Source organism: Podarcis cretensis, assembly GCF_951804945.1.
Source record: "Podarcis cretensis genome assembly, chromosome: 6".
Classification (NCBI taxonomy): domain Eukaryota; kingdom Metazoa; phylum Chordata; class Lepidosauria; order Squamata; family Lacertidae; genus Podarcis; species Podarcis cretensis.
This window is the reverse complement of record NC_137175.1, coordinates 27,461,536-27,484,323: the sequence shown is the minus strand read 5'-3', so window position 1 is coordinate 27,484,323 and position 22,788 is coordinate 27,461,536. Positions and strand designations below refer to the sequence as shown.

At 40.3% G+C, this 22,788-nt stretch overlaps 1 protein-coding gene across 17 annotated transcripts in view; it reads right to left on the bottom strand.

Moving 5' to 3' along the window:
• PTPRT (protein tyrosine phosphatase receptor type T) overlaps positions 1–22,788 on the bottom strand; it is a 619,839-nt gene that overhangs the window by 76,607 nt on the left and 520,444 nt on the right. For 6 of the 17 annotated variants that reach the window (XM_079978848.1, XM_079978862.1, XM_079978850.1 and 3 more), the window contains 3 exons: positions 20,529–20,664; positions 19,471–19,491; positions 5,695–5,724 (listed from right to left, as the gene is read on the bottom strand). In XM_079978848.1, coding sequence (XP_079834974.1) covers positions 5,695–5,724; positions 19,471–19,491; positions 20,529–20,664 — 187 coding nt within the window. The remainder of the gene's footprint in view (positions 1–5,694; positions 5,725–19,470; positions 19,492–20,528; positions 20,665–22,788) is intronic. The other 11 variants (XM_079978859.1, XM_079978851.1, XM_079978853.1 and 8 more) reach the window with 5 other exon arrangements.

Sequence of the window (22,788 nt, the reverse complement as noted above, 5' to 3'; positions counted from 1 at the left end):
TTTGATGCTTTTGAATTATGGTGCTGGAGGAGACTCTTGAGAGTCCCATGGACTGCAAGAAGATCAAACCTATCCATTCTGAAGGAAATCAGCTCTGAGTGCTCACTGGAAGGACAGATCCTGAAGCTGAGGTTTGGCCACCTCATGAGAAAAGAAGACTCCCTGGAAAAGACCCTGATGTTGGGAAAGATGGAGGGCACAAGAAGAAGGGGATGACAGAGGACGAGATGGTTGGACAGTTTTTTCGAAGCTACAAACATGACTTTGACCAAACTGTGGGAGGCAGTGGAAGACAGGAGTGCCTGGCGTGCTCTGGTCCATGGGGTCACGAAGAGTCGGACACGACTAAACAACAAGTCATAGAAGTCACTCCAATGGTGATTAGCAGCCTCTACTCTTGCTTGCTTGAAAGCCATTTCACACAGGGCATGGGTTGATCCACGCTGCAATAAGGAATATGGTTAATAGTCAACAAGTTCATCATGTGTGTCCAGTAGGCCATAGCTGTCAACATCTCCACTATGCTGAATTGTCTCTGAGTTAACTATTCAATTACTTTGTGCAAAACCACACAATGTTTTCAGATGAATTTCAAATATGTTGGTGAGCTGCTGATTGTTCTGGAAGAGGTGTCAATAGTGTCTCATTTAGGTGACATTAAAAGAGTTTCTCTCTTCCACCTAACTGTGGTTGTAGCAGAGCAATAAAAAAGGTAAATCAGAACTGTGAAAACAAGACACTTTTACTTTGGAGTGAGCATTTGTGATTCAAGATGCAGAGATATTACAAGAGGGGGGAAAGCATACAAAAGTAGACAGCTTTTGGCAGCTTTTTTTTTTTAAGAGCCATTAATTCAATATCTAGAGACCCTTCTTCAACCACCATCACCCAAATGAAAAAGTCAAACTCAATTCAAATTCTAAAACTCAAATTAGTTTGTTGCTTTTTAAGCTATTGAAGGCACAGCAATCCTTCTTGGGGAGGGGTAAATAAAATGATAAAAAAGTTAAAGCAACTACAATAGCTAGACCTTGAGCTCTAACTAACATGCAGAACCAAGGCAGAGGATAGTCAGCCGGTGTGTTGAGCTATCTTCAGAGTGACAGAAGCATTTATCTGAAAATGCTTCCCTTCTACAAATAAGGCAATTGAAATGCTATCTCTGAAGTCCTGACAACCTGTATCAATGACAAGTCCTGCTCTCTTCTCTGACCAGTTTCCCATAAACACAACAACTGGAACATCCAGGGGAAGTGGCTTTCATCACATTAATGTCAATCACAGAGCATAGGCTGCATAAAGTGTGAAGCTAGCAAGAAACTCACTATTGTATGTGTGTGTTTCATTCATTATGTAAATGGAAAGTGTCTGAAGAAACAGCTGCTGGATGGATACTTCAGAGAAGAATGTAACAGAAGTAACCAGTGTGTGCTGACATAAATTTAACATCAACATGTCGATATCAAAGAAATACTGCATGTATTGCGCTCATTTGCCCAAGAGCAAAGAAAGAATGTGGGGATGCAGTCTATCAGAATGCTTTTCAGGCAGCAGGGTAGAAGTTATTTATAATTAGTACCTAACAAGGACCAGGTTTCAATTAAGATGTACAATCGCTACAGAGCTATTTAGTTAAATTATGTGGGGATGAAGAACCTTTGTGCTCTAGTCTTCTCAATGACATTCTCTGTTCAAGGCTATTCCAGTATATGGTCTGAAGGCACATGAGGCCACCACCTTTCTTAAGCTAACTAGGTCTGGAACTGAGTGGTGACCACCTGGGAACCACATGTGCTTCACCTTGGGTTCTGTGATGGAAGACAGTGATATAAATGCTACAAAATTATGTCCTCAACTCATAAGGGCTGAGACAGAGGATGGGAACTAGGCAGAAATGATATGATAAATTCTTTGATGGGGTGAGAAGATAGAGAGAAACAGCGAGGCTGAGCATCATATAGGAAGGAGGCGAAATGTGTGAGTGTGGACACAATGAGAAAATGAGCATTGGATATAATAGGCTCTGTCTCTCTGAATGTATTTGTTCTGATTCACTTCCATTGTACAAAGTGCTATTCCATCTGCAACACTTGCTTGTCTGGCCACCGCTCAAGCAACCTATAAAAAGGGTCTGCCCAAATGTAATCCTTCTAATAGGTAGTGCCGTAGTGCAGTTTTCTTTTCAATGATCTCAAAGGGGCTGGGTATGGGAACCTTATGTGAAGTATGTAAGATCAAAGGTTTCTTCAAACTAGAAAGAGAATCGATGTTTTATTTAGCTTCATGTATCTCAAGAAAACAAGAAATAGATTCAGCATGTAAATGGTGCCATTTTCCAAAACCGCAGGTATAATTTCCCCCCAAATTATTCTTTAGGAACTACTCCATCTATTGCCTTATGTATGTGATTGCACTGAGAATGAAAAGTATTCCCTGCACAACACTGTTTCTCTACAGTAGATGTTAAGTGTGCGGTGAAATGGAGGCTGGGAATTCATATTGGAGTTGTTGAAGTCTCCAAATATTTTAGATGAGATAAGATGTAGTGCCACAGATTCCTCAAACTCAGAAAGATAGCCAAATGCAACAAAAGAAGAGGCTTTAGCCTATATTACACTCCAACAACAATATTGGTATAACAATCATAGTGATTAAGAATTGTATGCCACTCTATCAACCTAATCCCTCCTGCTGCCTCTATCTGGTGCCATTATCTGCCAAGAAGTAAGGAAAGAAAGAAAAAAAGTGTGTTTGGGATGGTCAATTCAGAGGAGTTGTGAATTCTTCTGTGGCTCAGATTTTAATCTGAGCTGTAGAAGAATTTCAGGGTTTAGTAAAGTCCCTGTCTATTCTGTATGCAATGTTTATGAGCTCCTGAAATTTGTATCTGAACTTGAACTCAGAGCTGCCCACCAGCATTTATACCTTTGGATGATTTCTGCACATTGCATGGCATGCTGTGGTTGCTGCCATACTTGTGGCTGCTCCAATTACACTCCAAGGAGTATAGCGAACCTTCAAGTCCATAATGTTTGGTTGTACTTGTCATAAGTGTTTATGTCATACACCAGTAACTCACACCACCCCAGGGATTCAGTGGCATGTTATGCAAACATGCAAGTGCAGCTGAACAATACAAGTGTAAGATTATACATTCCCAGAGCAGCATGGGAGCAATTACAAAGGTCACAGGAACCATGTGCTTCAATTAACATGTAAAGCAGACCTTATGTTTGGAATATTATTATTTCAGTAAGAAGTGATTGGACACGGGAATTCCCTGTGAAACAAATTAACCCTTTAAAACAATTACACATTACCAGCTTAAAATGCAGCAAGGTCACATACACACACCCCGGCTGCATTTCAAATCACATTTGTACTTCATTGTACACATCAGCATGGCTGGATGTGTTTGCAAGTCATATCCTATATAGTCACACCAGTGGGCGGAGAGGCGGGCATGGATGCTCCTTATAGCTTATATTTTCTAATAGGTTGTAAGCTGATGGTGGGGGACTACATCAAAACACAGTATTTCTAAAAAACAACAACAGGAACAATGTAGATTGTAGCAAATATTGTGTGTGCATGGCTTCACAAAACAGTGGTAACAGTGCATTAGATGTGGAATAAATGGGAGTGTGTATACACCTTTATTAAAAACTCCTGAGACAAGCGTTTTTTAATCAGCTTTCAGAAGTGTGTTCTGCATAACACACATTTTATTTATTTTATTTTATTTATTTATTGAATTTATATACCGCCCTATACCCGGAGGTCTCAGAGCAGTTCAAAGAACATTGTAGCTACACTTCACTCACAAATTGTAGATCCCAACATGACTTGAGCAACAGGTAATATGGAAAGATCCTGTGTTAGTGTGGCACCTCTACAAGTGATGAGGCAGGAAATGTAATATGTGGTTCTTCCATCCCTCATTAATTTATCTAGTGCTGTGCTGAAATCTGTCCTCTGGTTTCTTGAAAGGTTTCTTCCCCCATGAAAGAGCCACCTGCCTTTGATTCCATTTCAACTCATTTCCATCTCACAGTGCCCCTGAACCCCTGAAGGGCATCTTTTTATTGTGCACTCACTGATCATTTGCCAAGCACCCCCAGAAACATTTGAAAGCAAGACAGAAGGGTGGTGCTATTCGATAGAAGGGTTTTGCTATCTGAGAGCAAGACAGACTATTCCCTCCTGCCCATTACCATGTCTGCTCCACTATTTAAACAAATTCCTCGAATACAAGAGTGCCCGGGAGGATGCACTATATGTGTTTTCCAATCTGCTGAATAACTAGTCTCCCTATACATCTGGGTATTAGGGACCTGCAATTTCATAAGTAGTGTGGTTCTTATCTGAAACTTCCACCACCATGGATTTTTTTTTTAAAAAACTCTCTGTTCATTAATGATTTTCCAGGAACAATTAACAAGAAAGTAAACAATAAGAATTAGAAACTATATTCACAGTCTCCATAGTCATATATTAGCACAATAGAATGTAATATTAGAGTTTATCTGGGCAATGAAGTTGACAAGAAAGAGTCCCTTCAGAAAGAAAGCTGTGTCGGGGGAGGGGGGCTGCATTCCCTGCCACCCTAAGCAAGACAGCAGATTACAATGCAGGAGAACCTAATCATGTATGTCCCACATCACATCTAGATTGGCACTTGGTTCCTTGTAGAACTCAGCAGAAAGGATAATGTGGGACAGGGCTCTGCCTGCCACTGGTTATAGCTCCACCTACTGTTGGCCTCCGACCCTTCCACCCTACCAGTCCCAACGGACACCAGCCATTGCTGCTCAATCCTCCTTTCCCATCAGCTAGAAAAGAGAAAGGTTCACGATTCTTGAGCAGTTGCAGCAAAGACAGTGAGTACCCTAGATGCTCACCACCTGCTTTTGGAAACAGTATTTTTCAAAGTGAAGGACAGTTTACAGTAACTTGGTGCTTAGCCTGCTATTTTCCTATTAGTCTACACCAGAAAGAAATGATAATCACTTTTTCAAAGTGAAGGACAGTTTACAGTAACTTGGTGCTTAGCCTGCTATTTTCCTATTAGTCTACACCAGAAAGAAATGATAATCAGCAAGACTGCAAGGGGTGAGTGAGATATAAAGGCATGGGTTTTAATTGCAAAAGGAAGAAGAAGAAGAAGAAGAAGAAGAAGAAGAAGAAGAAGAGGTGTTTAGACTTGATATCCCGCCTTTCACTCCCCTTAAGGAGTCTCAAAGCGGCTAACAATCTCCTTTCCCTTCCTCCCCCACAACAAACACTCTGTGAGGTGAGTGAGGCTGAGAGACTTCAGAGAAGTGTGACTGGCCCAAGGTCACCCAGCAGCTGCATGTGGAGGAGTGAGGAAGCAAACCCGGTTCACCAGATTACGAGTCCACCGCTCTTAACCACTACACCACACTGGCTCTCAATATGGAAGTAGACATATTGAGTCCCCATGACTTTTTTTTTATAGCTTCATGAATACAAAAAGGTGGTTGTGCGGATATTGGATAGATGATGTGCTTTAAAAATGTAGTGTGCTACAAAAACCAAAACAAACAAAGAGAAAAAGAAAAGAAAATGTGACTGGTAAAATAAAAAGTAATTTGTAAAAATTAAAAAGCAAAACAAAACCCTGCAACTCTAATGAACATGCTCAAGAAAAGTCATATTCAGCTAGGTACTTACAAGTAATAGGAGTAGGAATATGCATTTCTTCTAAATATGCAGTCAGATGAAGAAAATGTCCAAAAGTGGGGAAGAAGGAAAAAAAGCATGATTAGACTTTATATCCATTATGTTAAGCTTGAAATGCACACAGTATTGCAGCGCTTCACCCAGTTTGGCTTTATCTTTTATAGATTTCTGAGCATTGCTCCAAGGTCTGAAAGCTAATCTCCGAGAACAGGAATTCCTGGGTTCTACAACTATAACTGCCACTAATGCATTGCACGGCCCTGGGCAAGTCACTTCACTGTGCTTTGAGTTCCTCACCAAGGAGTAACACGAAACTACCCATTGCTGCAAAACAGTTTAAAGTCTATCCGTGGGAAGTCTAGCAATGAAAAATGTGAAGAAGAAAAAAACACATTTAGTATTGTAATAGTAGGAGGTTTTAACTTAATATTAGGATAGAACTGAAAGATCACTAGCAAACGCTTCAGCTCTGAAAAGAGGGGCTTTCAGGGGCTAAAATAGTTCACAAAGCCCTCACTGCTAACCTTATTGGTTGCTTATTTGTGATCCTGACAGAAGCAGTGCACTGCCCTTCCTGCTGCCACAGAGCACAATTTTCCACATCTATTATTTGCACATAGGATTCCAAACTGAACAAAGCTGGCATGGTTTGTCTTTACTCTGATTTGGCTTCTAATGTTACTACATAGTCAAATCTCATTGCAATGTACACAATGATATTTGGCTACATGGCACCTGAAGTCAAAACAGAGTGAGGGCAATGCTTTCTGCCCTCACTCTGTCTGGAGTCTTGATTTAAAAAAATAAAAAATGAATAAAATAATGTCCCAAAGCAGTGGCACCAGACTGAATAAGGAAAACATGTTGTCTCTGTGTGTAGGGATATCCCCCCCAAAAAAAATTGAAAGAGGGACCCCCTGTTTGTAGGGTGCCAACAATGTGGATTTTGCTACAAAATGTATATTGCTAGTATATGGAATTGTTTCTCTTTTAAAAAAATCCTGCAGATATGAAAATGCATAATTATGTATTCTATACATAAATGATATCTCTTTGAATATTTCACAATAATATGATTCATTTAAAAGTGTATTGGCTTGAAAAGGAGTTGAAAAAAAATACTCAGACCACTATCTACACACACACACACACACACACACACACACACACTCTTAAGCTGTGTTCTTCTTGAGAAATCTCCTGTTCTTAGAAATGAGAATTAAACCTGCATGTAGATTTTCATGCATCATGATCACACATGCATATACACCTTGTACAGTTGTGCATAGTATTCCACTGATGCATTGCCTGATTTGAATACTGATATATTATCAATTATTATACACCAGCCCCCAAACAGCTATGGCGATACACAAAAGGAGCCCACAAGACTCCTCAGTCTGCTGGAGCTCACATACCCCACTTAGAAAATCAGTGATCATGCCAATTAGCTGCTTGGGGGACACAATTTAATCTTCTCATCCTCTCTGTGAAACAGGTAACTGTTGTGATTGTTGATTGTTTAACAGAGCTGGACATGCCCAGCCCTGGCAGTGCTGCATACAAACTGTGGGAATGCAGCCAATTATAGTCCCGGAACAGAGTGCATAATATTATTGTTTCATTTTGAAATCAGGGCTTCTTATCTCCCAAATATTATTCACTATGAGGGGCAATCCACTTCTACGTATATAGTTTCTAAGACTATCCTAGTGACAATATACAACACACTACCTCTCAACTTCTAAAGTACTGTTAATACAATTTGGGGTGTTCTTTTGCATTGGACATTTGAGAGTTTAGCCCAAACATAGACCTGTGTAGCAATGCATCATGGTAGAGGTTGTCCTGTCTTGACAAACATGACAATGACACACTGTCATAGGAGAACAGACAAGAGCAAGAACAGTACAATGAAACACAGGGAAATTCAGCTTAACACAGAACTACTTGAAAAGATTGCAACAGTGTTCTGTGTCCAAAAAATTGGAGGAGGTTGGCAGTTCTTGAACACTGTCACCAGCAAGATAACTATTACAGTCTGAAATATTTTGTCTGCAATTAACAAACCAGTTGCTCTAGTATAAATTAAGAGCTGTCATGTGGTCTTGTTGAGAAGATTAGGGATAAGATTTTCCCCATTCCATTCCTTAGCTCTTCCATTAATTTAGTCTGCCCTGCATTCTATTTCTCTTGAATTCCAGTTCAACTAGGAAAACTTCTGAAATTAATTCTGGAACTGAAGCATGCACAGTTTGCTACAGATTACAGTTCTTTTGCCTCTTTACCCATCTCTATGTTACCAGTGAGCATGTACCCATCAATACAATACTGGAACAAAGAGATCTTCATGTGATCATGTACATGATTGTATCAGAATGACATTCTGTCAGGTGTTTCACTGATATACATATGTAGTCCTGCACAATGGTAAACTACCAAGGAAAATGCTTACTCACATAACTGTATGTACAATCACATCAAGATTCTTTACTACAGTGTTTTATCAGAGCACAAAAGTGCACATATGCATTGTTAAAACACCACATAAAAACTATCACAGTGCAATCATACCCGTGGTTAGATACTGGTTCTTTTTGCAGTGTTTTATTAACGCAGATAGGCACATTCGAAATGGAGGAAAGATGTCAATAAACTGAAGGCACTGAAAGACTACATGCACTGACCATTGCTCTGTAAAACAAAACAAACAAAAAACCCCATGGAACCACAGAAGATTCCCTAATGCACAGATTCCACTCTGGAAGCATCTACTCTATGACTCCAAAATATGAGGAGAAATTCAGATGAGAAGAATTTTGGAAGACTGGTCCAGAATAAATGATTTGTGGATTGCAGGCAGGGATGAGGGTACATTTTCTCATGTCTCAGATTTTAAGTATAATTCAGTTGCCATGCTGAATTCACACGGATAGAAGCCATTTAATCTCTCCTCTAATTGGTAGTTGCTAGGCATTTGCAAGAGCCAACTGCTCCTTCCTCTCCCTCCCAGGTTTATATGCTTTCCAAATAAGTGGTGCAGGGCTTGTAGAAGTAGAATTACTGTTAATTGTTCTGTGGATAGTGAGTTTCTACACTGAGGGTTGGAAACTAGTGCCCTCCCCCCAATGTTTTTAGACTACCACTCTCACAATCCTTGGCCATTGGTCAATGTTGGCTATGGCTGATTAGAGCTGGAGTCCAAGAACAACTGGGGGACCACGTTTTCTCTATTCCTGTTCTATTTCATACTCCCTTGGACCACCTCTACAGTCAACAGGTGCTGAGGACGAGAGGACAAATGTTACTGTTTCTGTCTCAGTCATTATATGATAATTATTACAAGCAAGTCCACTACAAATGCTATCCAGTGATGCATAAGATGTCCTGGAATGTCCTGGCAATAACCCTATTGTACATGGAGAAAGACTCTCCTCCTGGAAGAGAGGGGAGTGGTTGTGGGCGGGAGCCCAAGCCACCCTCTAGCAGGGGGTGTTAGCCCCCTGCCACCCACTCACCTGTCTGGCGCCCACACCCATCGGCAGGCACCCAACCAGGTGCCTCCGAGGGGGCGTGTACAGCAACCTTAATACTGCGGCGCCAGCCCCTCCTCGGCCTCACTCTTCGTCGCCCCGTCACGATTCACCCACCCTCCACTCCCTTTGAGCTCAGGGTCTTAGTTTTCCTTGGCCTTGCTATGGACCTTAGGTTGGTCACCCTGGTTGTCTGGGGGGCCTGGTAGGAATTTTTCCATTTGGCATTAGGCTTTTGGGTTTTTTCGCCTACCTCATAGCAATCGTCACAACTTTCGTGGTATTGGTGGGTAGGTTAGGCATTGGAATAATGTGTTGTGGTGTCAAAGAGCTAGGTGTGGCCATCGCCTATGCCTTCAATTTTTGGGTATTCCGTTAAAGGAATCTGGTGGTCGTGTATTCTGTCCGATGCCTGCTTGGCAGGAGGCCATGGCACGACCCTCGGTGACATCAGGGGAGAGCCTATAGTTGGATTAGCATCAACAGGCTCCACCTACTGGTGAATAAACCCCCTTGTTTCAGACTCACCCCTCTCTGAGGGGGTGGAGTCAGCTGGCGTAATCCAATGCCTAAGCCAATAGCTTTTCACTTGCTGTAATCAATAAAGTTGTGGCCTTTTCTTGCCCATTAACCGTATATCACGTGTCCTTGTGTATTCATTCCACTTTGGGGGGATTGGGTCCTCGAACCACAACATGCTTTGGTGTAGGGAATGGGTCCTCTAGAACGGTTCCTCTAGAAGAGCCCTCTTCTGCTCACTGAAGGGGTGTTTCAAACTTAGCAGGAGAGGGTTGTATGAAAAAAGTGATCCCGCCCCATCCAAAAAATTGTTATGTTTCTGCAAGCTCTTGCATTAGACTTCTACAAGTTGCTTCTCATAAGCTTGCTCAGTCCACTGGAGCTGATAAGCTACAAACTGCCTCCTTATTCATTCATGTTATTTACAGTATTTATTTATTTTCAGGATTTATATTTTGCCTTCCCACCAAAGTTTCAAGGAGGCTAAGAGCAGCATACTTGGTTGAAAACACAATAAATAACAACACCGAATATGGAAATAGCAACTTAACACATATTTATTCTATAATATACCATCGGTATATTATTTCAGTGCACTGTCTATGAGCAGCCTTCTATTACTTGTGCAAGAGTTCACAGAACAGCATTAATGTATATTCACCTTTTGCTAAACAGCTCGTCGTCTGTTAAAACTAAGTTTTATATACTTTTCTTTGCAAAGCTTCAATTCCATGTATGCTGGATGTACAGAATCATCTCCACATAGAGAATTAGTAGTTTGAGTATTGTTGCCAATATAAATAAAACTAAATGGCGCTTCAAGCAAAGCTATTATATCCTTGACTACTTTCCTCCATCCTAATATAGTGTGAATTTTGACATGAAAGGCATATTCACACATTTTATCTTTCCATTCAGTTATTGAAGGAAGAGCCAGTGCCCTCCAATATTTTGCATAGGTTAACCTCTCTGATATCACTAATGTTATTACCTAATGCATGTGAAATGAAGGATGTATTGATTTTGGAATAACTGTTTCTTGCCTTGGAAAAAAGCATATAATCATTATTTTCTATGTGCTGACAGATAGCCTCTAAAAATACATCATGCCTTTTCTTAAATAATGTATTCAAAGGTTTAAGTGTTTCCTTTTCTTCCTATTTTATCAGGGAAATTATCCATAACTACATTCATATCTTCCCCTAAAATGAGTTCTATGAATTCTATGAATATTTAGCAAGCGTCTCCAAAAAACAGTTTTTGTTCAGAACTGGGTGCACAGATGTGTGTGTTAAGAAATTAAGTTCTTAAGCTGATGTTCTCCTTTTGTAAGCACCTTTGTCTTTCTATTAAGCACCCAATGGGGGCCTGTTTGTTTCAGCTGGCCTATGCAGGAATATTTTCTTTTTGGTACAGCGGTTCTTTTAGCAGATTACACTGTTGAAAATGTATATGATATTGTGGTTCGAGGACCCGACCCCCGCAAAGTGAAATGAGGACACAAGGACACGTTATATAAGGTTAATGGGCTAGTAAATGCCACAACTTTATTGATTACAGCAGTGAAAAGGTATTGGCTTAGGCATTGGATCACAAAAGAGGTGGGTTTATTCACCAGTAGGTGGAGCCTGTTGATGCTCATCCAACTATAGGCTCACCCCTGCTGTCACCGAGGGTCGTGCCATGGCCTCCCGCCAAGCAGGCATCGGACAGAATACACGACCGCCAGATTCCTTTAACGGAATACCCCTAAAAATTGAAGGCATAGGCGATGGCCACACCTAGCACTTCGACACACCACAACACATTATTCCAATGCCTAACCTACCCACCAATACCACAAAAGTTGTGACGGTTGCTACGAGGTAGGCGAAAAAACCAAAAAGCCTAATGCCAAATGCCAAATGGAAAAACTCCTACCAGGCCCCCCGGGCAACCAGGGCGACCAACCTAAGGTCCATAGCAAGGCCAATGACCTAAGCCCTAACTCAAAGGGAGTGGCGGGTGGGTGACTCGCATTGGGACAACGACGAGGAATGAGGCCAGGGAGAGGCTGGCGCTGCAGCAAAAGGCTGCTGAACACGCCCCCTCCGTGGCACCTGGTTGGATGGCCACTGGGGGGGGGCGTGAGCGCCAGCCAGGTGAGCTGGAGGCAGGGGGCAAACGCCCCCTGCTAGGGCGGTGCTCGGGCTCCCGCCCACAACCACTCCCCTCTCTTTCAGGGAGGAGAGTCTTTCTGGGATGGAAATCTACTTTTTAGTACTGCTGTTTTATGCATGCTGTGGGTGTTTAGAAGAAATTGTATTGCATTTTTTATTCTATTATTTTGAAGCTGTAATTTTAAAATTGTTATGTAAACTGCGTTGAGAGTGTATTATTCAGAGGGGTGGCCTATGCATATTCTAAACTTCATTTCTGACTTCTGGGGATTACACATAATGGATAACCATCACAGGCTTCGAAAGTACAGGAGTTAAGCCACTTGGCTTTGCCCATTTAAATCTTACTTTAGTGATAAGGGGGATTACAGTTTAGCATTTCTGATGCCTGCAGTCCAGATATGCAGGACATTCCAACCGATACTGACTTTTGCTGATCTTCATGGGTGATAAGCCTGGAGAGTTCTGTGAAGGCAGCTTGCTCTGGTCAACAAACATTTCAGTGGAAGATATCTTAGGGGTGACCAGATGAGCATCTAGGACAATGTGTTAATAATAATGATTATTATTATTATTATTATTATTATTATTATTATTATTATTATTATTATTATTTTATTTGTACTCTGCCCATCTGACTGGGGTGCCCCAGTCACTCCCATGTGTTGGTATGAGAGACCCTGTTTGTGGTGCCGACTCATGAAAGGACCTTCTCAGTAGCATCTCCCCACTTAGTAAGATGCAGATGCATTCCTCATTATCAACATTCAAAGGAAACTAAATACAGTAGTACCTCTGGTTGCGTAACCCTCTGGTTACGTAAACTTCGGTATGCGAAAGCGGCAAACCCGGAAGTATTTTACTGGGTACTGCCGCACGCACATGCACAGAAGGGGTCCTCAGGTTGCAGAAACCTCGGGATCTGACCAAAGCTCCGGAACGGATCCCGTCCACAACCGGAGGTACCACTGTACATTCCTGTTGACCTAGGCATTTGATGGCTGAAATGCACTGCTCCTAACAACCCTACAATCACTAGCGATGAGGATATTTGATTGTTTTCAAATGTTTTGGATTGTTTGCATATTTAAATGTTTTGTTTGGCTCCTTTGGAAAGGCAAGATAGATGGTTGATAAGAGATAAATAGTGCCGCCAAACAGATTTGAGGCACTAATATTCAACAAGGGTCAACCTTAATTTTTTTAAAAAATATATATAAAATTGTCCAGTAGCACTTTAGAGACCAACTAAGTTTGCTCTGGGTATAAGCTTTCGTATCTGAAGAAGTGTGCATACACATGAAAGCTTATACCCAGAACAAACTTAGTTGGTCTCTAAGGTGCTACTGGACAATTTTTTAATGTTTTTTGACTGCACCAGACCAACACTACCTGACATTCACTACCTGAATCTTAATTTTTAAAGGTAATTGTAAGTTCTCAAGAAGTATTTCAAACTGAGTGAGTTTATGTCAGTTAGATGGAATCTTTGACTGTTCACCCATCCCTAATTTCAGTCATGTTTACTTCTTCTGGCAGTGCGTCTTTTTCACCCTGAAACATTTTCTCCTTATACAATCCCACAATGCCATTGTTTCCCCCATTTGGATAGCAAATGCTACATTCAGAAAAATCAGATGTGTCTATTACTGATCAGTTATAATGCCCTGGGCCATGAGCAGATGTCACTCTGATGTCTGAAGGTAGTGCCTCAAGTTTGTCTAATTAAATCACTACTTTTCTGCCTCATTGCCTTGAAAAGCAAGAGAATCTCATACTAGCTTCTCTGTGGGCTAAGAGATTATTATGGAAGTCTGAGTACAATGTAGCTAAGACACATATGGTTGCTTTTTTCTTTTTGTATAATGTAAGGACTAATCTTTATTTTAAAATTATGTATTTAGGAGTTGCCGTTTTAAAAAAGAAATAATCCATTTATTATACAGATTGTTCCAGTCCATCAATATTTTGGATAGTTTCTCATCTCATTGTAGTTTAATCTGCATTAGCTTTAAAATAAGATACATGAGGCAAATGCATCTCTCAGTTTGACTCTATGATCCTATTGTGCAACTTCAGATCAAAATGATCGGATGAACAGATTTAATATTAATTTGTTGAGGGCATCAACTGGTTTAGTGCAGAAGAGGGTCCTATTTTGAGTCCATACTTATGTACAGTTTAATATCTTTAACAACCTTCACTGGTCTGGTGCCCTCTGGAAATTTTGGATTCTGCCCCGCACCAGCTTCAGCCAGCATGCCCAATGGGGAGGGATGGTGGGAGTTTTAGTCCAACAACACTGGGAACACAGATTCCCCTGGAAAAAAGGCTTTCATACAAATAAGTTGAAGATGAATGAAACTCAGATATGGCTTTGACCTTAGAGGACAATGCTGGCTGTACACTTGTGTTCAGCAATCTGTGGGACAGAGAATAACACTTGCTATTTTCTCCCCTTCCCTGTTCTATTTCCAAACATGTTTCTGACTTTTAATTGACATAGATGCATTTATTTGAACCCAAATCCAAATACTGTAGTCCCAAACATCTGAAAGGAGCTAGGATGGGAAAGACTGATCTATATTGTACAGACTGGAACCAACTGAACTAGATTAAAGCACTTTGGCTCATTCATGCTGAGAAGCCCTACCATAGTTTTCTTAAAGTCTATAATATACTATATCCAATGTTGCTTGGGATTCTGAGAAATAATAATAATTAAAAAATAGTGCAGTTTTGAAATCAGTGGCTAAAATCAGCACAGTTCCAAAGGGTTCGTTTCACAATCTTGATTCAAAATGGCAACCAACTGTATCCAAAGATAAATTAAATCCTGCTCCTTGATATCTTCATGCAAAATCTGTTTATCATATCTCAAGAGGTGTTCAAATGTACAGCGAACAGACAAACAGTTAACCTTCCAAAATATATAGTGGATGTTGCTCAGGCAGGAGTATTGCGTGTTGAGTCCACAAAGCCACCCACCAAAAATTCACACATCACACATAATTTTTGTTTAGGTTTTTGGCATGATTTTGGCCACAACTTTATTCAAAATACAAAAAATGTGAGTGGTTGCTTAGGCATTGGTTATGACTATCTGTCCTTGCCCCAGGGACAGAACTGACTTCCGTACTCCAACGGAAGCCAGCGTGGGAAACAAGTATTGGGTGAGAAAATGAAGCTGGGCATCAGTCCCTCACTCCTCACCCTCATGTTCCTGTGGGGCTTGCACTGCCCAAGTCCGATGCCAGGGACAGGACGAAAAGAATGGCAAGCCCCTGGATTCCTTTAACGGAATTCCCTTTCCGCACCACCATTGGAGGGGTAGGCACTTACCCCTCCAGCAACCAATTTTAACCAATGCCTAACCGCCAACCTTACAAGTTGTGACGATTTGCTACACAGTAGGCAAAAACCAAATGGCACCAGCCAATCAGCCAGATGGCAAAATTCCTACCAAGCCCCTGCTCCAACGCAAACGATCCCATGACAGGCATAGCAAGGTCAAGCGATCAAAAAGACCCCCCCCCCCTATAAAAGGGAGGGTGGGCGGGTGATCTGGTGCAAAACAGCTAAGAGGACGCCCAGCGTTGGGTGACCTGTATTTAAGAACTCTGGCTCCTCCTTCAAAAATTGCAACACTCAAAAATCCCCAGCAACCCAATTAACCACTTAATGGCTTGGGTTTTCCAAAATCTGCCCAGCAAATCACAGGGTGGCTTGTTTTCCCCAACCGCAACACGTGCTCTCTGTTAGGGAGAACACACTTTATATGACCCATGAGAGCAGCAAAATAAGCAGACTGTAAAACGGTGATGGGATAAAATCAGGCTAAATATTTATTAACAGGCAGGGCAAGGGTTGTCATGGCATTGGGTGTCAGGATGAGTTCATCATTCCAAAAGCCCCATGTTGATGGAATGGATCTGCTGGGTTTGCATTGCTCTGAATCTGTATGACGGGAGTCAGCCAGTGTTGAACCTTGTTATGGTACAAGCCAAGCAAGCAAGGTCTCACTGGGGGACCAGGCTAAAGATTCCAACCAGGCAGATACCAAACTCACACTTGGGTCTGCATGGTCAATCCTCCCATCAGGCCCCTTATGGCCCCCTCCCCATACTATGCTGATCCTGACCAATGTCATTTCCACCCTCATACAAACAATGTTCTTCTGCCTAACAAAGGAAAGCTATAATTTCACTGAGGGAAAGGCGAAAAGAAACCCCAACCAAATGCCAAAAAAATTCCTTTCAGTCCCTGTCAACCAATGACCCAAAATTGCTCAGTGAAGGCTCCAACCTGAGGGTGGGTGGGCAGGAAGCTCTCAGAGCAAAATAGCTCCCCTCCCCACTTCAGCAAGAGCTCATGGGACAGCTTTTCCCCATGAGCCCATCACACAGAGAAGATAATGGGCAAAACCTTGCACTGTGGCAATCTATGGGCCACAGTGCCACCTGGCAAAGGCGTTCCATGCTTATTGGGCATGGAATGGGGCTTCTCACAAATTTGTTTGTATAACAATAAGATGGTATGAGTTCAGTCTGCTTTAAAAGTCTTGGCTGGACCAGACTTTCTGGTACAACAGCCTTTACTTTCTAAAGCTTGCTTCGGAATTTTCTGAGACTGGTTTTGCACAGCATCAATTAAGTGCCTTTGGTTTACAAGTTAAAGGAAGATTTCTGGAATTCTGAAAATCATGTTGATTTGGTAGTAGTGAAAGAATGTTAGCTTTCCCCATTTTCAGTTGAGTCAAACATTCAAAACGAGGGTGAGTGCAGAACAATTTGGAATGCTGATGGCTGACTTTGTGGCCAGATTTCAAATCTTTGTTTAGCTGTGGAATCACTGGGTTTTTAACTCTGCTTGATAACCTAGCTCAACAATGGATTTACATCTTCTATATAGCTGGAAATAATGGGATGCGCTATAACTCTGCCATTCATCAACTTTCTAAATCAGCTTTGGAGGCATGAATATCATTACTGAGAAATGTGGAACAGTACATGGTAATTTAGAAGCACAGGGTGAATTAACAAATGGACTTCATGTCCTGTCCAATGTTTAAAAATGTTTAGGATGCTTCAAAGTCTTCATTTAGGAGACCACTTTAGTTTACGGAAATTATTATGCAACACACTGTAGTAAAATTTGGTAACCAGATACTCTAACTGACCTCTGTAAATCAAACAACAATGCCTTTATTCGCAGTAGTTATAAGCATATCACAACTTGATATTAGTAACTAAGCACCTTACAGCTTGTGTTAGAGTGATCTGTTGGTGACAAATATACGCTAAGGAAAGGAATGCTGTAAAGTAATTGAGAAATGTAAACTTCCATTGTGGACGCAGAAGTTCAGCAGATGCGCACTTTTACGCCATTCAGTTTTTATCTGATTTAATTTTTATCAGGGGTGGGAAGTAGCTAGATGTGTTAACTCTTGTGAAGGTGTTTACGAATGGGATATGCTATAGGGAAATGTACATTTAAATGTACATTGTATTGAAGCAGTGGACAGCAGCCATATTTATAAATGAATGGAGAACATCCACATTTGGGTGCGCGTCCAGGAGAACATTCCAATGAGCAATGTGCGCTTGCAGTTCTTAAAACAAGACTCTCAGTGGAGTTTCTGTAGACATAAGATACCATATATTGGAAAACTCAGCAGAAACTGAAACCAAGTCCATTAACCACTTTAAATTCTGCACTTGAACTTGCAATTTAACCCTACTACTGATCATAAATAATCTTACATGGAAACAAATTCCACTGAAATAAATGGAACCTGCATCCATTTAAAAACCATGCCCTAGTACAGATCTTTTACATACATTTGTCAATCGTAATAGTGAATGTTGTTAAGGATTATAGCAGAAGGCAATTTAACACACATATGATGTCTCTAGGAGTTTAGAGCAAAACAAAAAACAAAAAGGTAAGTTATAACAAATCAATATGAAATATGTTATTTGGATAAAGCATGGTTTGTGATGCTTTGCCACTCATTAAAACTATTAAAATCAGAGGGAATTAATTGATCTCCCCAATTTTTGAATTAATATTAACCAGCATTGTACTGTTATTAGCTTAGTATACTTGCCAAATTCGTACTAAAAATGTAAAACAGAAGTAGCAGAAAAATATAATCTCTTTGTTATTTGTAATTTTGTTCCAGCCTCTTTACATTCTATTAAGGTTTGGAAGTTCCAGATATGAAAAGTACAAACTCCCAGAATCCTATCAAAAGGGGGGAAATGGTATTTTCCTTCACATGAATGAAGACAAATTTGAGACAATAAACAAGAGCACAGGAAGATGTTATCAGATTTCAAAAGCTCTGGTAACCTGACAAGCACACAGGACTCTTGTTAAATTTCCTTTTCACAATAAAGGGGATTATTCTTTTTCCCTCTCATGGATTATAAAAGCTGCTAAAGAGGCAGAAGAGTATAAGGGATTCAGAACACACGAGGCTGAATTTTAAACATGAATACAAGAAAATGAATGCAGGATACAGAAGAATGTCCTAATCCTAATGTACAAAGTCGTATTTGCAGATATTATCTTAAGAGTTTCTAAGCATCTTCAACATTTACTGAAGCAAATGGAAGCTGAGGTCAACTTTAGTGCATCAGCATTTCTTTTATTCATGGTTCTCGGTGGAGTGATTGCTTTTGCAACTCTGAAGATGCAGCTCTTCAGAAATGAGCGTACAGAAAATGGGAACAAGTGTATTGAACAAGTTGTAGAAATGGTTTTCTTGAGACAATAACACATAAGTAGCCAACATGATGCCCCCCAGACATTGTTAAACTACAACTCCCATCAGTCAATGCTCAGGGGTTGTAGAAATTGTAATCTGACAACATTTGGGGGGGGTACCTCATTGGCTACACCTGCCATAATGTTTGCCCCAAGACAGCTTTTATGACACAGTGACAACACAAATATAGCTACAATCATTACCAAGCAGTCATACTCCTACAATTAAAACAACAACACTACAAATAGTGTGACTAAAGATGGGAAACTGAGCTACTTGCATGTGCAAACTCACGTTACCATCGCATTGCTGGGATTTAGCAAACTATGGGCTTCCTTTAAAGCTGTGCTTTGGGAAATATGAGTATAATGTCAAAATAATGACATGTGTTAAACAAGGACAACCCCGCCCCCCATTCTTTTAAAATACCAGCTCAACGGAATCACTACTTCACAGTACGTGATAGGTGTGGTGATCATAAAATGAGAGCAAGGAAACTCAGCTGACATGCCATGCTGGTTCAAAGTGTGAGAGCCAGTGGTTCACATAGAAAGCATATACAGATGCAAAAAAGATGGAACTGCTTGATAACTTTGTTCCCAAGACATGCCAGCAACGACTTCAGAAAGTGGTGAGATCATATATGGGTTGAAACAAATCCTCAGACAACCTCTCTTCCCCAGGCAAGTTTTTAATAACTTTGTCCATCTGAATGGACAGTCCAGAGGAAATGGCTGTCAGTGAGCATGCACAGTCAAGCCACACTTAGAAGGTTAATAATCACCTTGGGTCTACTGCACCGCTCCTTCAAAAAAGAATAGAAAGGCAGTTTTTTGAAGCATCCCACACATTTCACAGCTTGTAATATTGAAGTCAGATGGGAAACGCCATACACATTCATTTTTTTGCATATTTCTTCTTCTCTAAATACACTTATACACTACACTTACACAATCAGAAAATAAAGTTTGTCCTCATAATTTACTATTCCAGTATAAAAACAGAAGAAATTCAGCTTTAATAACATTGTTTCTACGCTTACAGAAATGCTACTTATCATCTGAGAGAGTGGAAGTGTTTGCTAATTAGGTTCGTCGGCACCTCCATGAGGCACTGTTTCCTTTTTGTAGCTAAGTGAAATGACTTGCTCAGATAGTACAAGATGGCCCTATCTAAACTACAAACTTATATTGGTTTTATTAACAGCTCCACTAAAGAATTCTGGGAATTGCAGTTTGGTGATGTGTTGAGCACTCTGGTAGAAAGCACACACGCACGCACAAACGCACACACACACACTTGCTGCCTTCAGTACAATTCCCAGAATTTGCAGGGAAGAGGGAATAGACTACATCACCAATATAAGTCTGCAGTGTGGATATGCCGAGTGATAGAATTGGGTCTAGAACTCAGGACTTCCAATTGTATTCTTGTTTTGCTTATATGTTTGTACATTCATATTGGAAAATGAAAATCCAAAATGTTCTACCTTCTTCACACACTTACCATGACAGAAAGAAAAATGTCAATGGAGACAGGAAAGACCCAAATCATTGCCCTCATCAAATTGTGGACACAAGAAATACAAACACCACGCATCACAGCCAGTGGGATACAACCACAGAGAAGTGATTCCCACATATTCAGTGAGCACATGAAGGGCAGATTAGCTTTTCAGGCATGTATCTTAAACTCCATTTAAGAAAAACAACAGCCCTAACCTATCTATGCCTCTGCTCCCCCAAATGAGCATAAAATATGCTCAAACAAGATGCGAAAATTTAAAACAAAAGGTATTAACCATTCCCAAAACAAAGCAAATTAGAGATCTTAGAAACTTACCTTCTCTTGATGGTAAGCATTGCTCCCAGAAGGATAATTACAAACATCAGAAGGCCAGCTATAACTCCTGCCATTTTCACAGTGTTGTCAACCTGCTTTTCTGGCTCCACGGCATTGGAATTCTGTGTAGATGCTCCTTAAGAAGTTGTAGAAAAAAGGGAAATAATAATGACAATAAAAAGTATTGTTGAAATATCCCAGGCAAATCATTTTTCAACAACAATTTCACGGTAACATTAGATCATCAGAGAAAGGAAGATGTAACCCTTATTCCAAGTATGATGTAGCATATGAGGCAAATTTTTCATAGATGGTATACAATTACACACTGACATAAGAGACTAAACAGCAAGCAGACTTGTAACCAAATAGTTTTACAGCTCCTCCTCCCATAGGGAATCTGATGGTTTTAAGGCCCATTACTATTGCTTTCTAGGCTCTCAGACTCACTTGTTATAATCCATCAGCACACACTTATAGTATGAAATTTCTGTATTGTAGATATCAGAACTATGGAATATTGAGCGATGACTGAAATGAAATGGAAAAGTTTTATTTCCTTATATCCTTATGTCTCTACTTTACATGCTCTTTGTGACAAAGTTCATTTTAACGAGTTTCTACAAAACAATTAAAATTGACATCCCCACATCACATTCCATGGGTTTCAACAACTGTCCTGTCTCCTCATCACCAACACCAACCATCACTGAACACTATCTGAATTGCCAAAGCTTAATGGCTGGAAAGTGGGAGAATATGAACCTGCTCTGTCCACCTAATAAGACTTCAACAGGTACCCTAAATCTTCTCTCTTTCCAACCAGCAAATATTTCAAGTAGGGATGAGCAAATCTCTTGATTTTGCTTTATCTCAGTTTCTCATTGTTCTAGTCCTAAGTTCAGTTCACCCCATTTTCACATTCATTTTTCCTTGTGAAAATTTGTACACATATTTGTGAACATTCCTCCAAATATATGCACCTTTTGCCTAATGTATGCATTTTGACAAGCAGTTTTTCCATAGGAGAATGCATTTTTGTACATTGTTTTCACTCATTCATGCATTTTGCATGCTCTTTCCACTAAGACACATGTTTTGTATACATGTGTTGATTGGAGAATTGAATTACAAAATTAACAGAAGTACAAAATTCAAAGGCAAGCTGTATTTTGGTTTTTGTATTGATTTGAGAAGTGCAAATTGGGTAAATTCTCATTAAAATACAAACCCGGTGATTTTCTCCTCCATCCCTACTTAACTGTTAGTTCTCAGGCTGGGAGATGCCTGCCAGAAATTTAAAACACTGTCCTGATTCTATCCAACCTTCCAGCTGGCCCGTAGAACTCTTAAAAGCCTTATACCCCTTCAATGAATGTCTCCAAATACTGGTCACTAGATGACCGTTTGAATAAAATGTATTTCATCCATCTCAAACAATTGTCCAAGAGCATTTTGTAATATCAAAGGAGCTTCTTGTGTCCTTTGAGATTCCTAATAAATCATGGGGAATTCTGATGACAGTGGCAAAACTGGATTTTCATGATCTGGAGGCATTTAAACAAAATGAAATGAAGCTAGAAGCAAAGCCAATGAAAGAAGATGCTTTAAGAGGATGTGTGGAGAACCAACAGAAGAATATGAAGAGTCTTCAGCTATCAATCTACAGTGGAAGAGTCTTGCTTGCATTATGCTGCATTGTTTATTGAAAGTCACTTTGAGTGGCTGTGAAAAGAAATTGAGTAAATAAAAAAAGATGAGAGATTGGATCTACAAGGTAGATTTGGCTACATACTTAGAAAAATATGGATTGTGCATTTATCTCAAAACCACAGGTAGGATCTACATGCTTCACACCTTTTCACAGCTCATCCTCCCACTTCTGCAATAACTAGCTTCTCAAATAGACATCTAGGAAAGAAGTATTAATACTGGCAGAAAATAGAAGTTAAACCTGAAATAGAAGCCATAGAGCTAAGGATGAATATTCTCAGCCTACAAGTTTGAAAGGGCAGACAAACTGAATAGAGAGGGGGTGGGTTTCAAGATCTTGCAGAAATCTGTATAAAACTATAGCAGCACTTTCTTGATGCATTTCTGTGTATTTGTTTAGTACTTTAACAAACAAAAGGTCCACCAAAAAAATCATGCCTCTGAGGACCTCTGTGGTTGGTTGTATACTTAGCAAGTGGGTGGAACTAGGAAGGCTATCCTCAGCAGAAGGGCCAGATTAAAGGGATGCTATATATCTCTCTCTCTC